Here is a 23,296-nt window from a genome sequence, read left to right on the forward strand (position 1 = left end):
GACACTGGTGTGGACCATGCCCTCTGGGCCCAAGGTATCCAGTGCACTTGGGCCATTGTCCTTGGTCCTAGAGTTGCTGCGGAGAGGCCCTTTCTTGCCGGAGTGCAGGTAGAAAAGCCTGGGTCTCTCAGGAAGGCCCTGGCTGGTCAGCTCGCCAGCAGGGACACTCCCGAGCAGCCCTTGCTGTCTTCCTTCTAAGGTCCCTGACTAAAGATCCACCGTGGCCCTGGGTAAGAGACCATGACCAGAAAACCAAGACGCACCGAGCACCCAGGAAGCTTAGTGTAATTATCTAGAGTGGTTTATTTTAGGCTCTGCCAGGATCACCCGAGAGCTAGAGACGTGTCTGCAGCATGCACCAGTACAGACATGTGCCCCAAATCTGGCGCCGCGCCGCGGCCTGGCACAGACTCCTCCAGATGGGAGCTTCAGACGTGTTAGCAGACGAATTGCCTGCCACGCGCTCACGCTGAATAGAGGTGTCTGTTGGTGAATCATGTGCCCTGGAAGCTGCGAATGAAGCAAGAGAAACCCTGCAGGCCGAGACAGAAGTCAGAATCGGCGATTTCACGCCACCAGGCCACAGCTGCCTTCATTAGTTATGTAATTTTGAAAGACACATAGTAGACTATTTTAGATGACAGTTTTTACAGAATTAGTTTGCATAAATATACTCACATTGGCTGGGCTCCAGCATGAACTGGGAGAGCTGGGGCAGGAGCGTGGCCTTCAGGATAGAGGTCAGTGTATTAAAATGTTGGAGACCTCAGATCCAGGAAGGACAGGAAAGCACGCACAGCCCCTGGAGGCTGGACTCAGTCAAGAGGGGGAGAGGAAATGGCTGAAGGCACTCCATGCTGCCAGGTGTCCTGCGCGAAGCCCCAGGAGCCACTCCCTGCCCAGGGGTGTTCTGTACAGGTAGGCCTTGGGGCTGATGGGGGCTCAGTGGCTCAGGACCCCGCAGGCAGGCTCGTTGCCCTTACAGAAAGCCTGTGTTGGAGAGAGTTAAGGGGGGTAGGAGCCAGCCTGGTCTCATTCCAAGGTGTAATTGACCTGTGCTGAACCGAGAATGGTGTCTGATTACCTGGGCAAGAAATGAGGCAGAGCAATGACTACTACTCCTGCTCAGTTTAGCCCCACCCACCCGGCACTGTGCCAGGCCTTTTACCTGCACGTTCCTGCTTAGGGCTGACAGTGGCCCTGAGGTGGGTGTTATTAGCCCATTGTACAGAGGAAGGACTGAGCCATTGAGGTTTCAACTATTGTGTCCTAGTTTACACTGTAAGTAGGTCTCTCTGGCCCTCAGTCTTAACCACTAAAATCATTTCCTTTGTACAAAAAGAGCATGTGAAGGAAAACTGCTTATACTTCCTTTCTATGCACCTTGAAACCTGTGGCTGGACTGATAGCCACCCACCAGCTCCCGTGTGCTTGAGGGAGTTCCTGGATGAATTTTACTGTAGTTACTGTTTCGTGTGTGACAGTTACGAGCATTTGTAAGTGCTGAGTATTTAAGAATGTGCCATACCATATAATTATAGCAGCAGCCTGTGAAAGTTGATATTTCCACAAACTTAATCTCATCTTCTAGGTCAAAAGCCAGGTGACACTTCTGGAGAAATGGCTGTTCTCAGTGCCTTCTCCTGGGCTCCTCCTCTTCTTCTTCTTCTTCTTTTTTTAAGATTTATTTTATTTATTTGAAAGGCTGAGTTAGACAGAGAGAGAGAGATCTTCTGTCCACTGATTGACTCCTCAAATGGCCACAGCAGTCAGGGCTGGGACAGGCTGAAGTCAGGAGCCAGGAATCAGCACTTGGGCCATCCTCCACTGCTTTCCCAGGTGCATTAGCAGGGAGCTGGATCGGAAGCAGAGCAGCCGTGACTTGAACCGGATACCAGCACTACAAGTGGCAGCTTAACCCATTACACCACAGTGCCAGTCCCCTGCGCTCCTTTGAATCGTTGAGTGATTTGTTGGTTGGGTTGTTTATCAGTATAAAGTCTTGGTGAAGAATTTCAGATCTATTGGGAATACAGAGCTTCTGCGCACCCTTCCCCCTGCCCCTCCTGACGTTACGCGTTACACAGTCTGCTGTGCATTTGCCTGACCCTGTTTTAAACAAGTCTCGTCTGGTTTTCTTTCCTGAATGACATGTGCTGGGTGGCAGAGACAGTTCAAGAACTTTCAGATCGAGGTGCGGAAGGGCTGCTACAGCCTGCACGGCTCAGACCGCAGCTTCCCCAGCCTGGGAGAACTCATGAGCCACCTCAAGAAGCAGATCCTGCGCACAGACAACATCAGCTTCGTGCTGAAACGCTGCTGCCAGCCCAAGCCCAGAGGTTTGTATCTGGGGGTAGAGCCAGGCCCTGAACCCTCAGTGATGCTGCAGGACCCAGATGGACCGCAGGATGCTGGTTGGGTTAAGGTTACTCCCTCCCACAGTTCCCAGGTGTTTTTCAGTAGCTTTGCTAGGATTGTGTCCCCTGTGTCAGATTCCATCCCTGAGTGTGAGCGTTTTCTGTAGCAGAGACATACTCCTTTCTCAGCATCTCAGCCTGCTGAGAGAGGCACGTTCCAGACTAGAGCAGACACTTTTTGTCTCTTTAAGATAAAGTGTCTTAAGTGTCCCCGTCATTATTTATTTGAAAACTGTCTCTAGCATATGTTCAGTAGGCCAAGAACTTTGTCAGATATAAACAATCAGAAATGCCTAAGACCCACACCCTGTTCTCTTTCTAGTCTGATGCGGGAGTGTTACAGATGAGCCCACTGCAGTGTGTGATAAGGATTTAAATCAGCACATAATTTATACCCCGAGGTCAAAAAGAAGGGGATGGCTACAACCACTGAGTCACAGGGCACGGAGGGCTGTGTGGAGGAGGCAGACCTGGAACCGAGTGAGTTGGACAGTGAGGAAAAGGTTGCCTCACCTCCCGTACCTCAGGGTGCTGCCCTGCAGGTGTCAGATGCTTCCCACGGAGCGCTCAGGCCTCCAGGAAGGGGTGGCAGCATTGCTCCTGCGGTCCCTGTATGTGTCAGCTGATGCACTGAGGGGTCTCTGTCATAGCCGCGTTCCTCTCAGCTCTGCTGGAAATGCTCTTCTCTGACCGGCAACCTCCGGCACACTGCACTGTCCATCTCAGCTCCAGTCTCTTCTCCATGCAGCCCTGCAGGCCCTGTGACTCAGAGGTTGTGTCCACAGTGTCTGCATCAAGCAGACCGAGCTGTTGGTATCAGACAGCGAGGGGCTCGGGTCCCTGAGGGTTAATTATTTCCCTCTCTCAGCAAGGGGCCCATTACTGAGCTTGGTGCAAGAGGAAGAACCTGCGTTCTCGTTGATCAGATAGGGTTTCCTGCCAGCCTCGGGAGCAACTGCAGTCTTTGTTTTTGTGCTCAAAGATGTTCCACAAAGAAAAACACATGTGCCACTCAGCCTCAAGGCCGCCTAGCCCAGCCCAGCCAGCGTTCTCTCCTGCCAGCCCTTGAGAGTGGTGGGTTCTTTCCTGCGCATTAGTGGTCCCTGGGTAAGGACAAGGAGGGGGACAATAGCATCTGCAGGAAGGAGGAGGTTCGAGACCGCCAGGTGGATCCTTGGTAGGACGTCAGGGCCCCTGCCCCAGGTGCCTCCCCTCCTAGCCCAGACCTGGGAGCTGAGGGCTGTGCAGGAGGAGCAGGGGGATGGAATCGAACCCCTCTCGTGCCTTTTGCACCTGCTTGTGCACTTGTAGGACGGCTCTGGGGCCCACTGCCGCCCCTGATCCACGGCAGGCACAGAGCCCAGCCCAGAATCGGCAGCCAGTGGTATCCGTCAAGTGACAGAGGCAGCGACCGCATCAGGGCCCAGCAGGTCACAGGCGCGTTTCGTTTCTTTCACTCACACAGTCGTCGGGAGCGGTTGTGAGGAGTGTGAGGCTCGGGAAAGCTGATGTGCCCGGGGCCACACGGCTGGTGCAGTCACAGTGAGGAATCAGACGGCCGCTGCGTGGGAGTGGGGCACACAGTTTGCCCGGCACTGCTCAGAGCCTTCCTCCTCGGAACAGCCCAGACTGTTATGCCCAAGTGGGGCTTTCAGCTCACGTTGTCTGGCTCCACATTCAATGATTTCCCCCCTCCCCACCCCGGCCAAAGAACAGGAAGGCCTGGTGGCGGGCAGGTGGAGGAAGTCCGTTTGCAAGGCTGTCATGCATAGGTCCTGCTCTCCTCCTGCCCCCTACGAATTACAGAAGCAGGGAAATCACCAAACTGGGACCTGACCCGTGCTTTTGGGTTCCGCAGCTCCTCTGTCCTCACGCCTCAGGGTTCTGATTGCCGGGCACCCTATTGTCACTGGAAAATGCAGCCAAGAAACTCCCCACAGAAGAAGCGAAAAGCAGGCTGGGAAAGCAGGGAGCTCTCAGCACGGGTGTGATCACTGAGCCAGCCCACGCCGTCCCCACGTCTGGGGGGGCCGCACTGAGGAGCACGAGAAGGCCCAGACGTGGCCTGTTCGCCTCCGGCCTGGAGGACTCCTGCGGCCCACTGTAGAAGCTGGGACCGTGGTGGTGCCACAGGCTAATGACTGCTCCTGGTGACAGCAGCTCCCGGGTACGGTGCATCTTCTCACCGGCCCCACGTGTAAGGTGGTGCGGGCACAGCTATTGCTCCATGCTTGACAGTGAGGAAACGGGCTGGAGGGGGCTAGGTGGCTTCCCGCTCGCATCTTTGGCCCTTGTGTTATTTCCTGAAGCGCCCATGCAAATGATCGGTGCACACGTGGCCCTTCCCGTCTTCTCTAATCTCCCTAATAAGTGCGAGGTCTGCCAGCAGAAGCGTTTGCTCTGGGCACCTGTCAGGTGGGCCTCGGAAGCCTTTCTCCCCTGGCCGCCCTGAGCTGCCTGTTGGAATCTGATGTCCCCCAGGGAGCAGGGCGGAGCCAGAAGAGCAGCGTGGAGGAGTCGCCTCTGGACAAGCAGTGTCCGGGACGTGGTTCCAGGGGACCCTCTCCCTGAACCCAGTTTCTGGTGCTCAGATTTGTAGCTGTGTTGCGGGGTGGAGAGGGGCCAGCGCCACCTCTGGCTTCATTGCAAACCTGACTTGGGGCTTACTGACTGCCTGACCTTGGACACTCTGGTTCCTGATCTGTGTGCGTGTGGGGGGTTAGGATACTGTGTGGCTCTTACAGGAGACAGGAGGGCGAAGGAGTTAACATGTGGAGTGCTCTCAGAAAAGCAACTGGCACAGAGGACACAGAAAATGTGCACTTTTTTTTTTTAAGGATTTGTTTGAAAGGTAGAATTACAAAGAGGGATTCATTCCCCAAATGGCCACATTGGCTAGGGCTGGGCCAGGCTGAAGCCAGGAGCCTGGAACTCCCTCGGGGTTTCCCACATGGGTACAGGGGCCGAAGTGCTTGGGCCATTTTCCCACAGCTTTCCCAGGCACGTTGGCAGGGAGTTGGATCAGAAGTAGAGCAGCTGAGACTTAAACAGCATCCATTACGGGTAACATCTTTTTTTTTTTTTTTTTTTTTTTTTTTTTTTGACAGGCAGAGTGGACAGTGAGAGAGAGAGACAGAGAGAAAGGTCTTCCTTTGCCGTTGGTTCACCCTCCAATGCCCGCCGCGGCCGGTGCACCGCGCTGATCCGAAGGCAGGAGCCAGGTGCTTCTCCTGGTCTCCCATGGGGTGCAGGGCCCAAGCACTTGGGCCATCCTCCACTGCACTCCCGGGCCACAGCAGAGAGCTGGCCTGGAAGAGGGGCAACCGGGACAGAATCCGGCGCCCCAACCAGGACTAGAACCCGGGTGCTGGCGCCGCAGGCGGAGGATTAGCCTAATGAGCCGTGGCGCCAGCCCATCACGGGTAACATCTTAACCCACTGTGCCACAACACTGGCCCCAGGAAATGTGAACTTAAAGAGGCAGTGAGGACTTGGAGACCCTGAGGGAGTGTAACTCCCTGGTCATGTGTGGGAACCTGTTCCTCAATGGCGGTCACCTCCGGGGACTGTGCCTGGTGATTCTCACAGTTCGCCTTGTGGGCGGCTGCTTCTGTTACAATACAAGAATTAGGACTTGGATATCTTCCTTTTGCCCTTAACTCATTATCTTCTCGTAGTACAGGAGAGAGGGAAAAAAAGCAGTCATTTCCTTGGCATTTCTTCTTCGTTAAGAAAACCAGGGATTCCTTGCCGGCGCCGTGGCTCAATAGGCTAATCCTCCACCTTGCGGCGCCGGCATACCGGGTTCTAGTCCCGGTCGGGGCGCCGGACTCTGTCCCGGTTGCCCCTCTTCCAGGCCAGCTCTCTGCTATGGCCAGGGAGTGCAGTGGAGGATGGCCCAGGTGCTTGGGCCCTGCACCCCATGGGAGACCAGGAAAAGCACCTGGCTCCTGGCTCCTGCCATTGGATCAGCGCGGTGCGCCGGCTGCAGCGGCGGCCATTGGAGGGTGAACCAACGGCAAAGGAAGACCTTTCTCTCTCTGTCTCTCTCTCTCACTGTCCACTCTGCCTATCAAAAAAAAAAAAAACAAACAAAAAAAAAAAACAAAAAAAAAAACAGGGATTCCCTGAACACTCCCTGCAAGTGGTGAGAAGGCGATTTCTGTGGGATAGCAATCCCCAGGAGGCTGCCTGTGCAGATTTTAAAATGTATTGAGTTTGCTGTTTGAATTGGCAGAATCTGGGGGTGGTCCACTCAGAGCCTGCACACTCAGGGAGTGTTGTTAGGTGCCTCTTGGTTAAGGCACTCCTGGGCTCAGAGAGAGGCTTGGACAGCACCTTCTTTCAGGGTCACCTTTCCTGTACTCTGCGTATAAAACCCGTGTTTGTCACCCTCCTTGCAGGGTTCCCATTGCCTGTAGCCCAGGGCTTCTTCCTCCTCAGCTCTTGGGTTTCAGATCCTGCCCCACCTGTTCATTCGTACATGTAGCATGTACATGTAGTACATACATGTAGCGTGTACTCACTGAGTGTCATGTGCCAGGAAATAAGATGGCCATAGTCCCTGACTTCTCAGGTTTCTCTTCTTCGATTTACCACCTGCGTTTTCTTAAGAAAGCCTCCCCAGCCCCTCCCCAGGACAGATGCCCTTGGAGCACCCTGTCCTGTCCTTTAGAGCAGCTGGGCACCTGGTACATGCCATTGGACTGGGTGAGTGGTTTGGGCTCTGCCCGAGGCTCTATTTGTTGAATGTCTGAACTAATAAATGGACACATTCATGGTCGGGAAGCCCCATGGCTCCCCAGACATGGGCTGGCCGAGATCCTGGACCTTCACCTCTGCTCTGACAGCTCTTGTCTCTTCCACAGAGATCTCTAACCTGCTGGTGGCTACTAAGAAAGCCCAGGAGTGGCAGCCTGTCTATCCCATGAGCCAGCTGAGTTTTGACCGGATCCTCAAGAAAGATATCATGCAGGTGAGTCATTGCTGCAGGTCTTGGGTCCAGCGTTGGGCCTGCCTGCCTGCCTTTGAGGGAGCAGCCTGGACATCTGGGGGAATGGAGTCAGGGTTTGGGGAAGTCCTGGAGGAAGAAGATGAAGGAGACATCACAGTTCGAGCAGCTCAGCCCGCGCCTCTGTCCTCCGTGACCTGGCAGATGCTCCCCCGAGGTGCTTCTTCCCTGGAAGGAGGTAAATTTGTTAGTGCTTGGAGGTACCTAGTGTTGAGACCCTCTCTACTCTGAGGGAGCGCTGACCCTGCAGCTGGGGGAGCAAAGAACACAGGGCAGCAGGACATGGAGAACTAGAGAGCTAGAGAGGCCTAGAGAACTCCCCTTAGAAGTGGAAGCCTCCTGGGGGCTCAGGCTGGTGTCCTGGCCTTTGGAGACATTTTGCCTCGAATCTGCAGCCTCATGCAGATCCAGGGTGTCCTCTGTAGCTGCCCTTGGGACTTGGCCAGGCGTGTGGGGCCCAGGGCAGATCTGTCCCACTTTCTGTTCCACACCTGTCCCCCAGCCTCTTGGAACCACATGTGGCCGTGGGGGCATCAAAGCAGACAGCAGCCTGCAGCCTTGAGAGGGGAATCCAATGAGCACAGGCAGAGGCCATGGCCGGAGTCTCGGGGGGTGGGAGGGTGGATTGTGCACTCCTGCTGTGAGGAAGTCGGGGCGAGGGTGCTGACACGGGGTCTCTGTTAGCTTGCTTGTTTCAGTGAATCCCTGAAATGACTGGGCAGAATTTTAGGGACTGGAAGTCCATGGCTGTCATTGCTTCACTGTCCATCAGTTTCTTCACTGAAGACTTATCTTTATTTTTGCCTCTCCCTCTGGTGGTGTCAGAAGTGTATGTCCTGAACTTCAAAACAGATCAACAAGATTATCAGAGCTACAGCTTCCCAGCCTCTATTCCGGGATTGTCTGGAATTTCACGCTGTATGCGGGCCTCCTCCTCTCTTTGCACGGCGTCTCTGAGCACACAACCCCTGTCCTCCCAGCCTTCAGCACATAGTCCACCTCAGACCAGGAGCCTAGGGCAGCACTGTGTCACCAGGGGACAGATTCCAAGCTGGCAAAGCACAGCAGTGTGTGGGCGCCTCCCAGCTAGTCATGTGTCCCGGTCGTGGGAGGACAGGATGGCACCCTACAGGAAGTGGCATCCGAGCACCGCCCAAAAGAACAAGCAGCAAGCACCTGGGCGCAGGCTGAGGGAAGAGCATCAAAGGAGACTGGAATGGACGTGTAGGGAGTGCGGGGGTCCCTGTGGGCTGCCTTGGAATCCTACCAGCCTGGAGCCGTGACTTGGCTGCCCTTCTGGGGAAGAGCAATGATTCTGAAAGCTCATGGCTTTTATGGGAAGTTCTGGGAACACCCCTTCCTACAACCATGAGGCACATGCATGACAGCTGGAGCTTTAATGAGTAATTTCAGAACTTTGTCAGCATGGAGCAGACAGGGCGGATGGATGGATGGCCATGGTGCTTTGACAGATGGCAAATAGGGGTATATGTGCACATGTTTTTAAAGATTTATTTTATTTATTTGAAAGAGTTACGGAGAGGCAGAGAGAGAGAGAGGTCTTCCTTCCACTGGTTCACTCCCTAGTTGGCTGCAATGGCCGGAGCTGCGCCAATCCGAAGCCAGGAGCCAGGAGCTTCTTCCAGGTCTCCCACGTGGGTGCAGGGGCCCAAGAACTTGGGCCATCCTCTACTCTTTCCCAGGCCACAGCAGAGAGCTGGATCAGAAGAGGAACAGCCGGGACCGGAACCAGTGCCCATATGGGATGCCAGTGCTTCAGGCCAGGGTGTTAACCCGCTGCGCCACAAGGCCAGCCACCACATTTTTTGTTTTTTAATGTATGTATTTATTTGAAAGAGTTACAGAGGGAGGTTTTGCCAGCCATTAGCAGGGAGCTGGATGGGAAATGGAGCAGCTGGGACTTGAACTGGTGCCCACCTGGAATGCCGGCATCACAAGTGGCAGCTTAACCTGGGATGCGAGCATCACAAGAGGTAGCCTTATCCACTGCTCCGCAACACTGGCCCCGTGTTTGTACAGATCAGTACACCTGGCTAATGACTGTGTGTGTTCCTTGAGGGACCAGGCTGGTTCCCTAAGCAATGCATTTGCTGCATTTAAAGGGGAACCTAGAAAAATAGAATAACATGGGCTAGTCAGCGGGTTAATGCCCTGGGCTGAAGTGCCGGCATCCCATATGGGCGCTGATTCTAATCCCAGCTGCTCCACTTCCGGTCCGGCTCTCTGCTATGGCCTGGGAAAGCAGTGGAAGATGGCCCATGTCCTTGGGCCCCTGCGCCCACGTGGGAGACCTGGAAGAAGCTCCTGGCTCCTGGCTTCAGATTGGCACAGCTCTGACCATTGCAGCCAATTGGGGAGTGAACCAGTGGATGGAAGACCTACCTACCTCTCTCTCTCTCTCTATCTCTCTCTCTCTCTCTCTCTCTCTCTGCCTCTCCTCTCTAACTTTCAAATAAACAAATAAATCTTTAATAGAAAAAAATAGAATAACAGATCGTGAGTTTTCTAGCTGTAAGTTGTGGGGCTAATGTCAACAGTACCTGAGTTTCATGAAGTGTATTTCTATTTGTAAAGGTGAGGCATTTGAACAATCAGAAATGTTGAGGCGTGAACTGGAGGCATCCTCAGAGACAGATCATTAGGTGCTAGGGCTTTGCACAGTTGTCTCTCAGCCTTTCTGCTGCTCCCGGAGAGAGGAAACCAAGGGATCCCAGGTCTCTGCCTCTGGCTTCGCCTCTCCTTCCCTGAGAGATCGCTGGGGGAGGCACTGCTGAAGCTCAGCGTGTATGCACACACTGGGCACACAGAAGGCAACTGGACAGTTCCAGGGGGACAAACAGTGAGCCACTGGCCCCCTGCTGCCCAGGTTTGGACCGGCAGCCTTTATGCCGATTTGCCTAGGTGATTCCCACAACAGCCCTGGCGCAAGCACCTTCCTCAGCCCCATGTGCAGGAGGTGGGTAGAGGCGGGCATGGTCAAGGACTGCCCCCTCGGTAAACGGCCAGCAAGCAGCATTACAGCCCCACGCTGTGCCCCTGCCCCAGCGAGCGGGAGCTGCCTGGAGTGGGTGCCGTTGGTGGGTTTGTGACAGGTCGGGATTGTGTTTCGGCCACAGGCTGCTGCTGGGGGTAGAAGGCGAGGAGCTGCCCCGAGATCCTGAGGACTGTCTCCCAACGAGCTGAACTTGAACTTACACGTGCACTGGGGCGGGGAGCCGTTGGAGCTCTTTAGCTTCCACCCCTCCCGTTGATATTCTGTGTTCCCATTGCGGCCTGGCTGCCTGACCTCTGCTTCTCCCGCAGGGCGAGCACCTGGGGAGAGGCACCAGAACCCACATCTACGCCGGGACCCTGGTAGATCACAAGGATGACGAAGGGACTTCAGAAGAGAAGAGAATAAAAGTGATCCTCAAAGTCTTAGACCCCAGCCACAGGGACATCTCTCTGGCAAGTGTCTTTCTCCCGTCACGGCCCCCCCACTGCTCTTTGCAGGGCCTGGTGAGTGGGGCACAGCCTTTGCCCCTTGTTTGGCCTTGCAGTTTTCAAGCTGGCCTTTGAGTCAGAATCCCCTCTGATGCCATCTGCAGCCTGCTAATGGGTGCAAAGTAGGGAGGACCGAAGATGCTGGGGGCTGAGCAGCTCCTTGCACTTGGCCCGCCCCTCCGTTTCCCCCGATCCCGTGTCTTCCCAAAAGGCGGTGTGGCAGTGCCCTGAGGCTCCAGCTCAGTGGCCTCGGAGTTGGTGTTGCCCAGGGCTGCACAGTCTGGAAACAAGACCCAGAAGAGTGGCCTGACTTGCCCGGGACCCCACAGCCTGACCTTGAGCAGAGGCGCCGAGCATGGTCCTCTCCCAAAGTTTAAGGCAGAGGGAGGAGAGGCAGGCACGAGTGTGCAAGCTGATTGCCCCAGTCTTGGGGTGCTGCACGGTCGGCAGGGCCTGGGGACTGACAGCGGCTGTCCTGGGACTTGCCAGCTTTCCCCTCAGCAGCGAGGCTGACTGGTGACCCATCCTTGTCCCCTTCTCCCACAGGCCTTCTTTGAGGCAGCCAGCATGATGAGACAGGTCTCCCACAAGCACATCGTGTACCTCTATGGTGTCTGTGTCCGCGACGTGGAGAGTGAGTGTATTCTTTTAAGGGGCCCTGGCTGGGAGCGTGGGTGCTGTGGAGACCACCTGCAAGTTGCCCAGGCCTCCTGCCTTTCTGAGCACTGGAGGACATGAGGTGCTGAGCAGGTCGCCAGCTTCGTTTCGCAGAGGCTGTGCGATGCAAACAGACTCACTTGCACTCGGTTCTCCCGTGCTTCCTTCTGGCCAACTCCAGGCCCCTGTGCTTAGACTCAAGAAGCAGAGGGGCTGAGGTGAGGCCATGGGCTGAGTCAGAGGGGAAGGCACGCCAGGCAGCGTGCAGGGAGGATGAGCGTGGAGTGGCATGGGCTGGCCCATGGAGGACACCAGCCTGCCTGTCACCTGCTGGCGGGTGTGGCCTGTCTGTGCTAGGCCCGAGGGCGTGGGCCTGTGGAGCTGAAGTGGCTGAAGCTGCTGGCCACCGAGATGGGTGGCCCCAGCCTTGGAGTCCCCAGCATGTAAATTGGAAGAGAGTTTTTTTGTTTTAACTGCAGTTTATTTTCCATGAAACTCAGTAACGTGGGCTCTCTCGCGCGTTGGGAGCGAGGCGTGCATGCGCTGGCGGCCACCTCTCACTGCCCTCTGCACTGCGGCGTGTGCTCGCAGACCCCATGTCCTGTGTGCCAGGTGCTTCTCCAAGGCCCTCCGTGCCTTGAGTGGGCCCCGTAGGCTTCCCCAGAGCCCTCGGGAAGTTGGTGTTGCTCCCTCTTTGTGTGCAGAAGAGGGGACTGAGCCTCCGGGGGGTTGTTGGCTGCTCACGGTCACCCAGAATAGTGTGGGGTTGAAGCCAGGCCTGTCCGACTCCGAAGCACTCTGCCACACGCACCTGCCGAAGGTCTGTTTTATTCCTTGAAGCTGAGGACTGTCTCAGAAGTGGGCCCTTGTAAGGGGACAGGACTGTCCCGGACAGACAGAAGTTCCCAGATGTCAGGGTGTTTGTGCCTGTAGATATCATGGTGGAAGAGTTTGTGGAAGGAGGGCCCCTCGATCTCTTCATGCACCGGAAAAGCGACCTGCTCACGACGCCGTGGAAGTTCAAAGTTGCCAAGCAGCTGGCCAGCGCCCTGAGTTACCTGGTAAGATGCTCTGGTGTCCGTGGCAGCCCCCACCAGAAACCAGAGTTCTCGTAGGGGTGGCAGGAGGGGGTGCTGGCATGCAGGCTGGGGGTCATGGCCTCGGGTGCTGGGGCCAGGGCTATGTGATTGAGCATGGAACGCAATCACTTGGGGCTCATCTGGGAATGCTGTCACGTCAGAGGCCGCCTTAAGCATGGGCTGCGTGGTAAGGGCGGGAATGGGTGCAGAACTGGGCGAGGGAGGGCGTGGAACCGCCAGCATGCCAGAGCGTGCCCGCAGGCCCACTGCTCACAGGTCTTGTGATTCTGGTCGGATTCTGGCCAGTTTGGTGGGCACAGAGCCCTGTGGAGGTCCACGCCACTGCTGCCCGCTTCCCTGCGTGGAGGACGTGCCCGCGTCACACACTGTCGCTGGGAGAGGCGGCAGGGAGTGGGGGGGGAGGGGAGACGGCTGCCTGGGAGGCTCTGCTGAGCCAGCCCCTTTCACTCTGCAGGAGGACAAGGACATGGTCCACGGGAATGTGTGCACCAAGAACCTACTGCTAGCGCGCGAGGGCATCGACAGCGAGTGCGGGCCGTTCATCAAGCTCAGCGACCCCGGCATCCCCATCACCGTGCTGTCCCGGCAGGGTAGGGCGCCCCCGGCCCTGCCCCCACCCCGCCCCATGGGCACCCCGGAACCGCTCTGAAAATCGCTGCCGTCTTTCTCCAGAGTGCATAGAACGCATCCCGTGGATTGCTCCCGAGTGTGTGGAAGACTCCAAGAACCTGAGCGTGGCTGCTGACAAGTGGAGCTTCGGAACCACGCTCTGGGAGATCTGCTACAATGGCGAGATCCCCCTCAAAGACAAGACACTCATCGAGGTGAGCCGCTCTTCCCAGGGCCAAGCAGGGCCGGGGCTCTCCGATGTCCCTGGCCCTAAGCTCACACTGGGGTTCGAGGTAGGGCTGGGTTTGAGTCTCCCTCGCAGGTGCACTGGCTGTGTGACCTTGAAAGTGCAGCTTGGCCAGCGCTGCGGCTCAATAGGCTAATCCTCCACCTAGCGGCGCCGGCACACTGGGTTCTAGTCCCGGTCGGGGTGCCGGATTCTGTCCCGGTTGCCCCTCTTCCAGGCCAGCTCTCTGCTGTGGCCCGGGAGTGCAGTGGAGGATGGCCCAAGTGCTTGGGCCCTGCACCCCATGGGAGACCAGGAGAAGCACCTGGCTCCTGCCTGCGGATCAGCGTGGTGCACCGGCAGCAACACGCCAGCCGCGGCGGTCATTGGAGGGTGAACCAACGGCAAAAGGAAGACCTTTCTCTCTGTCTCTCTCTCTCACTGTCCACTCTGTCCAAAAAAAAAAAAAAGTGCAGCTTGTCTGAGCCTCAGTGCATGGGCCACGGGGAACGTGTCATGGAGCTGATTACTATCTACGGCTTTCTCCCATGGGCACTCAGGGCGAAGTGCCCACCAGTGTCAAAATGGTGTCTGCAAGTGTCACCCAAGAGCCCTGTGTATGAGGTGGGCAGTGCCACCCTGCTTTTTACCCAGCACTCTCCTGGGTGCATTGGCTGGAAAGCAGAACAGATGAGACTTGAACTCACAGATTCACTTTTGGGGAGAGTGGAGTCTCAGTAAAAATAGGGGCTGGTGTGGTGCAATGGGTAAGCTGCCACCTGTGATGCTGGCATCCCGTGGGAGCGCCGGTTCAAGTTCCAGCTGCTCCATTTCCCATCCAGCTCCCTGCTAATGCACCTGGGAAAACAGCGTTAGATGGCCCAAGTGCTTGGGCACCTGCACCCACATAGGAGACCCAGACAGAGTTCCAGGCTCCTGGCTTTGGCCTGGCTCAGCCCAGGTGGTTATGGCCATTTGGGGAGTGAAACAGCAGATGGAAGGTACCCCCATCTTTCTCTAACTCAGCCTTTCGAATATTTAAATATATAAATCTTTTAAAAACCTTAAAAAATACATAGATCGGTAAACCTCAGGCCTCAGGCTTGGGATCCAGGCATGGGATGTGTGTTGTGTTCAGCGGCTGGCATCACTTTGCGCTGGGAGAGGCTGATCCTAGTCCCAGGGGAAGGCAGCACTGCGGCTGCACGTGGAGCGTGGGGTGGGGGTGGGGTCAGGCTGTGGTGTCTTTGTTTCCCCAGAGACGGGACAGTGGGGGTGCGGTGTTGAGTGATGGCTGCGGGCGGCTGCGGGCTGGCGGCCAGGCTTCGGGGAAGGCAGAAGGGGGAGCTGCTGAGAAGCTGTCCGTAGGAGGCGCCGAGCTAACCCAGGGAGGCCGCCGGACTCCACATGTGCTGTCTGGAATGCTCAGCCTAAGCTTTTGGGAAACTCATTTTATTTTTCACTTCCTCGGAAAAAAGTTAGAAAACATGAATGGCATTCCCTTAGTCAGTGCCTGCTGAGCACCGGCATCTTTCATAATAAAACGGGCTCCTGGCTCCTGCTGGTCTCCAGGGGCACGGCGGCGCTCAGCCCCGGCTCGGCTCCAGTCCCCTTCCTCCCAGCCTCTGGTGCCTGGCCGTCAGGTGGCATCGGGTATTTGTTCATGGATTCTAAATCAGCTAACAGTTGGAGCAAGTTTGGAGACTACAGAAAATGACTCAAAAGGTCATCCCTATTCCCGATTCTCTGTTAGGACCTGGCAAATTGTCTTCTAGGCTATGCGTTGTGAAATAATGCAATTTAAGGATAGGTTTATCTTGGTGCAAAACAATTTTGAAAGCCACACATAGTTTTTTCAAAGCATGCATTTTTCCACCAAGTATCTGAAGACTTACATTGGAATGAATTTCAAAAAAGGTTTTCACTAAAATTTATCTTTTAATCTCATATTTCATGAGCTCTTAGAAGTGTCCTCATGTATCTTGAATTTTCAAATTTTTAAAAAAGGTTTTTTATTTATATGAAAGAGTTACACAGAGAGGAGGACTGCGGGGTGGGGGTGGGGGATTCTTCCGTCTGATGATTCACTCCCCAATTGGCTGCAAGGGCGGGAGCTGCGCCAGTCCAAAGCCGGGAGCCAGGAGCCTCCTCCGGGTCTCCCACATGTTACAGGGGCCCAAGGACTTGGCCATCTTCTACTGCTTTCCCAGGCCACAGCAGAGAGCTGGATTGGAAGTGGAGCAGCCAAGACTGGAACTGGCGCCCATATAGGATGCCGGCACTGCAGGGGGGATTTACCTGCTACGCCACAGCACTGACCCCAGATTTTCAAATTTAATCTTGTATTTTCCTATGAAATAAGTTTTACAATTTTTTTAAAAAGATTTATTTTATTTGAAAGGCAGAGCTACAGAGAGAGAGAGGGAGTGACAGAGCTCTTCCATCCACTGGTTCACTTCCCAAATGGCCAGAACAGCTGGGGCTGGGGCTGGGCCAGACCGAACCCAGGAGCCAGGAGCTTCCTCCAGGTCCCCCACGTGGGTGCAGGGGTCAAAGCACTGGGGCCGTCTTGGGCGGCCCTCCCAGGCGCATCAGGAGGGAGCTGGATCAGAAGTGGAGCAGCTGGGACTCAACAAACCTGTCAGTGGTGGTGACTTAACCTGCTATGCCACGGCGCCGGCCCCTCCATGTTCTTTCTAGCACTACAGGGAACACCTTTGTACCTAAGCCTTGGTTCACATCAGATTCTTTCCTGAGTCGCTCGATTATGGGCATGAAAGAGTCAAGAGGTCTCAAGAACGAAGAGCACTCTGTGTGTTGTGTTGCCAAGTTGTGTTCCAGAAAAGTCACCTGGCTTTGCTGAGTGCGGCTGTCGGGTGGATGGACTGCGCGTCCCCCTCCAGCTCGGAGGGTGTCCGTGCCGGCCCAGACCCCAGCGCCGGAGGGCGGCCGCTGTCACTCTCGCGATGAGCTCTGCCTTTCAGCGGCGCCGCTGGGGTCACGGAGGGACTGCGAGCTCCTTCCGCCGCGGTCACCGGCGCGTGCCCTCCCCTTTACAGAAAGAGAGATTCTACGAGAGCCGCTGCCGGCCAGTGACCCCGTCCTGTAAGGAGCTGGCGGACCTTATGACCCGCTGCATGAACTACGACCCCAACCAGAGACCCTTCTTCCGCGCCATCATGAGAGACATCAACAAGCTGGAAGAGCAGAGTAAGCGGCCGGCCGGGGGCGCGCAGGGGCCGGCGCGGTGCCGCGCAGCTGCCGCCCACGGCCATGCGTGCTCGCTCCTCCTTTCTCTTCTCAGATCCAGACATCGTGTCGGAGAGGAAGCCAGCCACTGAGGTGGACCCCACGCATTTTGAAAAGCGCTTCCTCAAGAGGATCCGGGACTTGGGCGAGGTGAGCCCCACGCGCAGCGCCCCCCGCCGCCCGCTTCCAGCGTGCCCCGCGCAAGGCCTGTTGGCAGATGCACCTTGCTGCTTCGGGGGCCGGTTGTGTCTGACCGCGCGCTCCGGACTCGGAGCTGGGGGAGCGAGCCCGGGCCGAGCCCAGAACCGGCCCCACTGGCTCTCGAGGAAGCTGCAGGGTCATCCGTCACCAATGCTGTCCCCGCCTTCGCTCAGCACCAAAGGGGAGTGGGTGAGGCCACCAGGGGGCCGCGGTGCGCGGCAGGGTCGGGGTGAGGCCAGCAGAGGGGCAGCTGCCGAGCAGGGCTTGCTTTCTCTGTCTGTCCGGGCAGCCCAGGCTTCTCTGGTGACAGCACGCGCGTGTCCCTGCAGGGCCACTTTGGGAAGGTTGAGCTCTGCAGGTATGACCCCGAAGGGGACAACACGGGGGAGCAGGTGGCTGTGAAGTCCCTAAAGCCAGAGAGCGGCGGTAACCACATAGCTGACCTCAAGAAGGAAATAGAAATCTTGCGGAACCTCTATCACGAGAACATCGTGAAGTACAAAGGGATCTGCACCGAGGACGGTAGGTTGCGCGCACCGGGTCAGGCTGTCGGGGTCACCGGGGCTAGCGCAGGGCAGGCCCCTCAACGTGCTTGCTGCCAGCTGCGCGGGCTCCTCCCGGGGTCGGCCACACGCCCGGCTGGGACTGGACGTGACCCATCCGGATGGCCGCCCTCGGGCCAGGGCAGCGGATGGCCCTGCTGCTGCCTCTCCTCGGCCGGGCTGCACTGGCCAGGGCACACTGCGCTCCGGGCGTCGAAATCGCACAGGGGAGTGAGACCTGTGAGCCAGCAATGCCTCTCCTGGGCGGTTCTTTAAAACTGGTCATGAAATGACATGGCTTATCACTGGTATTTATGAGGCAGACGTGGTTTATAATGCGTACTTTGTGAGGCACAGAGCCCCTGCTGCTTCACTCCCCAGGTACCCGCAACAGCTGGGCCTCCACCAGAACCTCCTGGTGCACCAGGGCCTGGAACTCCAGGGGCTGGAACTCCATCCAGTTCGCCCACGTGGGTAGCAGGGGCCTGAGTACTGGAGCCATCCTCCCTGCCTCCTAGGGTGCGCGTTAGCAAGAAGCTGGAATGGAAAGCAGAGCTGGGAATCCAGCTCAGGCACTCCGCATAGAGGGCGCCAGCCTCTTCTGGATTAACCGCTATGCCCACACTCGGGCTCCTCCTGATTCCTAGAAATTGCCGTCTGCCTCCTGCTCGACAGAACATCCTGACCCTTCCCCCAGTGAGCGCTGACGCCCAGCAGGGGCATGGGTGTTCTGCCCATCACACTGGGCAGCGCCTGTGGCGCTGAGGGAGCTGAAACCGCCCAGGTCCTGTGGCCTTCCCCTCCCACCCCACAGTCCCTGCCCTGGGCAGTGCCACACTGATGGGTGTTTCTTCTCAACAGGAGGAAACGGTATTAAGCTCATCATGGAATTTCTGCCTTCGGGAAGCCTTAAGGAGTATCTTCCAAAGAATAAAAACAAAATTAATCTCAAGCAACAGCTAAAATATGCCGTGCAGATTTGTAAGGTAAAAACAAAAGGCACACGTTTAACAGGTCGGCCCCTCCCTGGCAGCTGGTTTGTAACTGGTGTCTCCAAGTGGCAGCTGTGACGCTCACCGCACTGTGCAGATGAACAGTCAGCCTCTACTAAAAAGTGAATGGATTTGTTCTGCATGGCTGGTTTTGTTTTTTAATCAGTTGGGGCTATTCTTGCATAAAACACACAAACAAAAAAAATCCCAGCGATGTGTGAATGAAATGACATTTCAGGTTTTTACTGTGGAGAGCTACAAAATGCAATCAGAAACCGCTGTGGCCATGTACCTGACCTTTACTTCTCCTTTTTAGGGGATGGACTATTTGGGTTCTCGGCAGTATGTCCACCGGGACTTAGCAGCAAGAAATGTCCTTGTTGAGAGTGAACACCAAGTGAAAATTGGAGACTTCGGCTTAACCAAAGCGATCGAGACAGACAAGGAGTACTACACCGTCAAGGACGACCGGGACAGCCCTGTGTTTTGGTAACTGAGTCACACAGCTGCCTGTCATCTGTGACTGCTGGGGTTGTTAATGTCTCTTACTCCTCCGGCCCCGGGTCAAGGTTAGAGTAGAACATTTGGAATGGTTATCTGCCTTCCAGAAACACCTTTTAGACTGTTCACTGAAAGAGGCCTACACCAATGCCACTGTCTTGCGAGGAGCGGGAGAACTCTCCCAGCAGCTCCTGCACCCCCTGGACAGGGCATTCACCTGAGACAGTTCTCAGACACATCCGTGCAGCGGGCGGTCCGAGGGCAGGGAAGGGTAGGATAGGATAGGATGATTAGGAGAGTGGCAGTGGCACCTGAGGTTTGAGGAATATTTAAAGAAGCTAGATATGAAGTGCCTTAGTTTCTGGTGTGGGCCATCAGATGATTCATCAAAACTGGTCACACCGCAGACTCACCATGAGCTTACAGGAAATCAAACCCAGGACTTGTCTTCGTGTGACCCTCCTCCCCTGGGTGCATTTGTCAGGGAATGAAGAACACAACCTTGTCTACTTGGAGAAAACATGTGGTACTGAGAATATGTATGTATGTGAAGTATATTGCTCTGTATATGCAGCATGTACATGACAAGTATGTAACACACACATAGATGCTTTGAGTATGAAATTCTGTGACAAACCAGAGGTGAGTCTTTGGAGTCACTCTGTCATGTTTGTCAAAACAGCTTCCCTGGAAGTGAGGCTGTGTATTTGGCTTTCTTTCAGGTATGCCCCAGAATGTTTAATTCAGTGTAAATTCTATATTGCCTCCGACGTCTGGTCCTTTGGAGTGACTCTGCACGAGCTACTCACTTACTGTGATTCAGAATATAGTCCCATGGCCGTAAGTCATTTAAATCTAATACCCAATTAAAATGTGTCCATCCCTTCAACATTGTATTGGTTTTAAAGATTTATTGTATTTCATGTATTGAAAGCCAGAATTAGAGAGTGAGCAGGCTTCATTAATTCACTCCCCAAATGGCCCCAATGAGCAGGGCTAGGCCAGGCCAAAGCCAGCAGCCTCAAACTCTGTCTGGGTGTCCCACTGCCTTTCACCACGTGCATGTTAGCAGGGAGTTGGATCAGAAGCTGGGGCTCAAACTGGTACTTTTTAATTTTTTAAATGGAATCCAATCAGTGTATTAAGTGGAAAGAGAAAATGTCACCTGTTCAACTTGGTTTATAACTTCACAACTATTTGTGGGTCTCTTAAGGAGTCCAAAGTTCTCAAGGATGTTCCATAGATCTTATCTGTGAGGAAACAAGGGACAGTTTCATGGGAGTGAGTTAAGTAAGATAGCATTCAGTAGGGCCTTATGTGTACCTTGTTTATTCCAAAATAAGATCATTTTCATTATAACAGGCTCCTTGACAAGTGAAAGAAGTGATTGGTACAGTCTGAGGCTAAAATAATTTTGGGTTTTCATTTTTTAAGTAGTACTAAGGAGAAAAAGCCTTTTTTTTACTTTAATTTCAGGTTAACTATGGAAGTTTCACCCTAATCAATTTGATTTTTATATAAATGTTGAAAGTGAAACATTTTGTCTGGCTTTATTTTACATAGTTGTTCCTGAAAATGATAGGCCCAACTCATGGCCAGATGACAGTAACAAGACTTGTGAATACACTGAAGGAAGGAAAACGTTTGCCGTGTCCACCCAACTGTCCAGATCAGGTATTCATGGTCTATTCCACAGTAATAAACCCCAGCTTTCACTGTTTTTCTAGCTTGAGTGATCCAGCAAGGGGCGGAGGAGGAGGAAGCAGGGCAATGGATTAGAAAAATCCTTTAAAATAGTTTTTTCTAGCTGAATTTCAAGATATTTGAGAAATCCTCTCTGGGGCTGATGATACAACTTATTACATTCAAAGCACAGTTAGGGTCTACCAGAAGCAGACTCCCCTCAGTGTCTCTCCATTGCCCACCTCCAAAGAGAACTTGGCGACAGCATACTGTGACAAATACATTTTTGTGTAAGTCTGGCCCACTTAGTGACATAACATTGTTTTCCATACTCTAAAGTAAATTGGGCCTTTAAGATATACTGAATAGTGTGAGCGCAGGAGGTGGGACGTCAGAGACCTGCTCAGGCACACACTGACCCATCAGCTGGCTTCAGACACACACCAGATCTTGTTGAAGGCCACTCAGCCAGCCCAAGAACTTCTCAAATGTTAAAACATTATTCATGTACCATGTTGTAGCTCATTTTCTGCAAAACTGTTCAAATATTCTTGAAAGTCTTAGTTATCAACATCATTTACATTTTAAAAATTTTCTTACTGCTTATATCTAACATTTATACTTTTTTCCCCCAGGTTTATCAACTTATGAGGAAATGCTGGGAATTCCAACCTTCCAATCGGACAACCTTTCAGAACCTTATTGAAGGATTCGAAGCAATTTTAAAAAAGCATGAATAATATTTAAATTCTGCTGTTTGTCAAGTCCTTCTGCAACAAATAACCAAATCATTTAAAAAGTTTTTTAATGGAAAGAGTTTGTATTATGTCTAAAAAGGCACTCAAAAAAGTACTTGAGTATGTATCCATGTATAAGGCACACTGTGGCGCCTCATGTGTTTAAGGACTTCTTCCTTATATTTGGCTCCAGGAAGAGAGTTACAAACAGTGACAGCTAAAATATTAGAAAGCACCATGCCTTCTGGAAAGGAGCACACCACCACGGCATCTGGCTAGCTTGCCTTCACAATTGCATACTAACGTGGGAATTTTGGAAACAAGAGGAGTTGACCAAAGTATTTTCTCAAGAGGATTGCTTTTCCTAGCTGCCATTTGATCTGAAATGTTTTTCTGGCACAATTAGTCACTGATGAAACTTAGTGAAGTTCAAGGGCATGTTAGAATATCAGCTATCTATATGGTGACAACCAAGCAGTCTTAAAATATTAGATGCCAGTTAGTATACTGTTGTCTCTATACAGAAGTGAGTGTCAGTAGTAGGACTTAAACTTTGTTTCTCCAGTGGCTTAGCTCCTGTTCCCTTGGGTGATCACGGATGCCCATTTTGAGAAAACTGGTTATGCTGCATGTTAACTTCTTGAGAACTAAGCCTGTGCCAGTGCTTTCCTAGGCAGTCTATCTTTAATCTGAGTGGACTCCCAGACCCTGGATGCTGTAATACTGCTTTTAAGACATGTCCATGTATACCCTTTTCTAATTCTACCACTTTGGGCAAGCTGTTTCAGCATTGATTTTGGATGCTGTATATGCAACCAGTAAGAATAAACACCACCGCCATTGCACTGTTCTTAAAGAGTGTTTCGATACCACCCACCTACAAGGATCAATCACTATTTTGACCATCACCTTACAGTGCAAAACTTGAAAGACCCAGCTAAAAGGCACTGTGGAGTTCATGATCCACTAGACAGTTTTTGGTTTGCTTGTGGAGCTGTGTAGTCTGAAATATTTAAGTCTCTGATTCAATGTGAAGCATAAAGTTCTTTATGACCAAGAGTCTGAAAAAGTTTTTAATGCTGGTTAGTATTTGTCATCATAGATTTCACTTTTTGAGTTCAAAAATAATAATCAGGCCTGACTCAATGGCAGCAATAAACTTGCCATTTAAATCTGTTCACTAGCCCTCTATCACCAAGGTTTCTTTCCATGTCAAACCTGTGGCCACTCTACATGCACTTTGTTTACTCTTTATACAAATAAATATACTAAAGACTTTACATGCATATGCCTTTTAATATTAAGATTTTCAAAGCATTTCAAACAATTCACTTACATAGAAAAATAACATAGTTTGGGGTGGTGGTGGTGGTAATGGTCTTTATTACTAACACCACTTGAGTTGCACTTCTCTGTAAATGTCCAATGAAAATGGGCACAGGCCAAGTATGGATGGCAAATTCACATGTGCTATAATCCAAAACATCTTTGTTTTAGCTTTTTCAACCTCTTCCTGCTTTGTCTTTGCAGCTCTGATGTAAAAGTCACCATCCTCCCTTTCCTCAGGTTGTATTATAGTAGTGGTGTAACCAAGCACTGAAGAGGCTAAATGAGAAGAAGTACAGGGCATGGAGAAGCCACTAGTCATCTGCTGTATAACTGAGTGATGCCTACTCTTGATTAGTTATTTATAGGTAGTACTACTTAGAAATTAGCTTAGTTTAACTTTCTAGCTGTTATTTTCCAACACGAGCTAGTATAGGCAATAAATTAGACCAAGTAAAATTTTTTACAAAGCATACAACATGTACCAATTTTTTACTTCATCTCTTAAAAAAACAGGATATCTATATCATACTCAAAAACA

The 23,296-nt window shown here is 53.2% G+C and overlaps 1 protein-coding gene across 5 annotated transcripts in view; it reads left to right on the top strand.

Moving 5' to 3' along the window:
• Positions 1-22,709, top strand: part of JAK1 (Janus kinase 1) — a 142,203-nt gene extending 119,494 nt beyond the window's left edge. For all 5 annotated transcript variants that reach the window (XM_051856411.3, XM_008265123.5, XM_070078352.2 and 2 more), the window contains 15 exons: positions 2,168-2,339; positions 7,286-7,392; positions 10,753-10,896; positions 11,479-11,566; positions 12,523-12,650; positions 13,144-13,279; positions 13,362-13,513; positions 16,584-16,734; positions 16,829-16,923; positions 17,304-17,496; positions 18,378-18,502; positions 18,825-18,997; positions 19,732-19,849; positions 20,573-20,683; positions 21,328-22,709. In XM_051856411.3, the coding sequence (XP_051712371.3) occupies positions 2,168-2,339; positions 7,286-7,392; positions 10,753-10,896; positions 11,479-11,566; positions 12,523-12,650; positions 13,144-13,279; positions 13,362-13,513; positions 16,584-16,734; positions 16,829-16,923; positions 17,304-17,496; positions 18,378-18,502; positions 18,825-18,997; positions 19,732-19,849; positions 20,573-20,683; positions 21,328-21,432 (1,998 nt within the window). In that variant the 3' untranslated portion in view covers positions 21,433-22,709. The remainder of the gene's footprint in view (positions 1-2,167; positions 2,340-7,285; positions 7,393-10,752; positions 10,897-11,478; positions 11,567-12,522; positions 12,651-13,143; positions 13,280-13,361; positions 13,514-16,583; positions 16,735-16,828; positions 16,924-17,303; positions 17,497-18,377; positions 18,503-18,824; positions 18,998-19,731; positions 19,850-20,572; positions 20,684-21,327) is intronic.
• Positions 22,710-23,296: the final 587 nt, after the last annotated feature.

Source organism: Oryctolagus cuniculus, chromosome 7 (assembly GCF_051225735.1).
Source record: "Oryctolagus cuniculus isolate XC-2025 breed Fujian yellow rabbit chromosome 7, ASM5122573v1, whole genome shotgun sequence".
NCBI lineage: Eukaryota > Metazoa > Chordata > Mammalia > Lagomorpha > Leporidae > Oryctolagus > Oryctolagus cuniculus.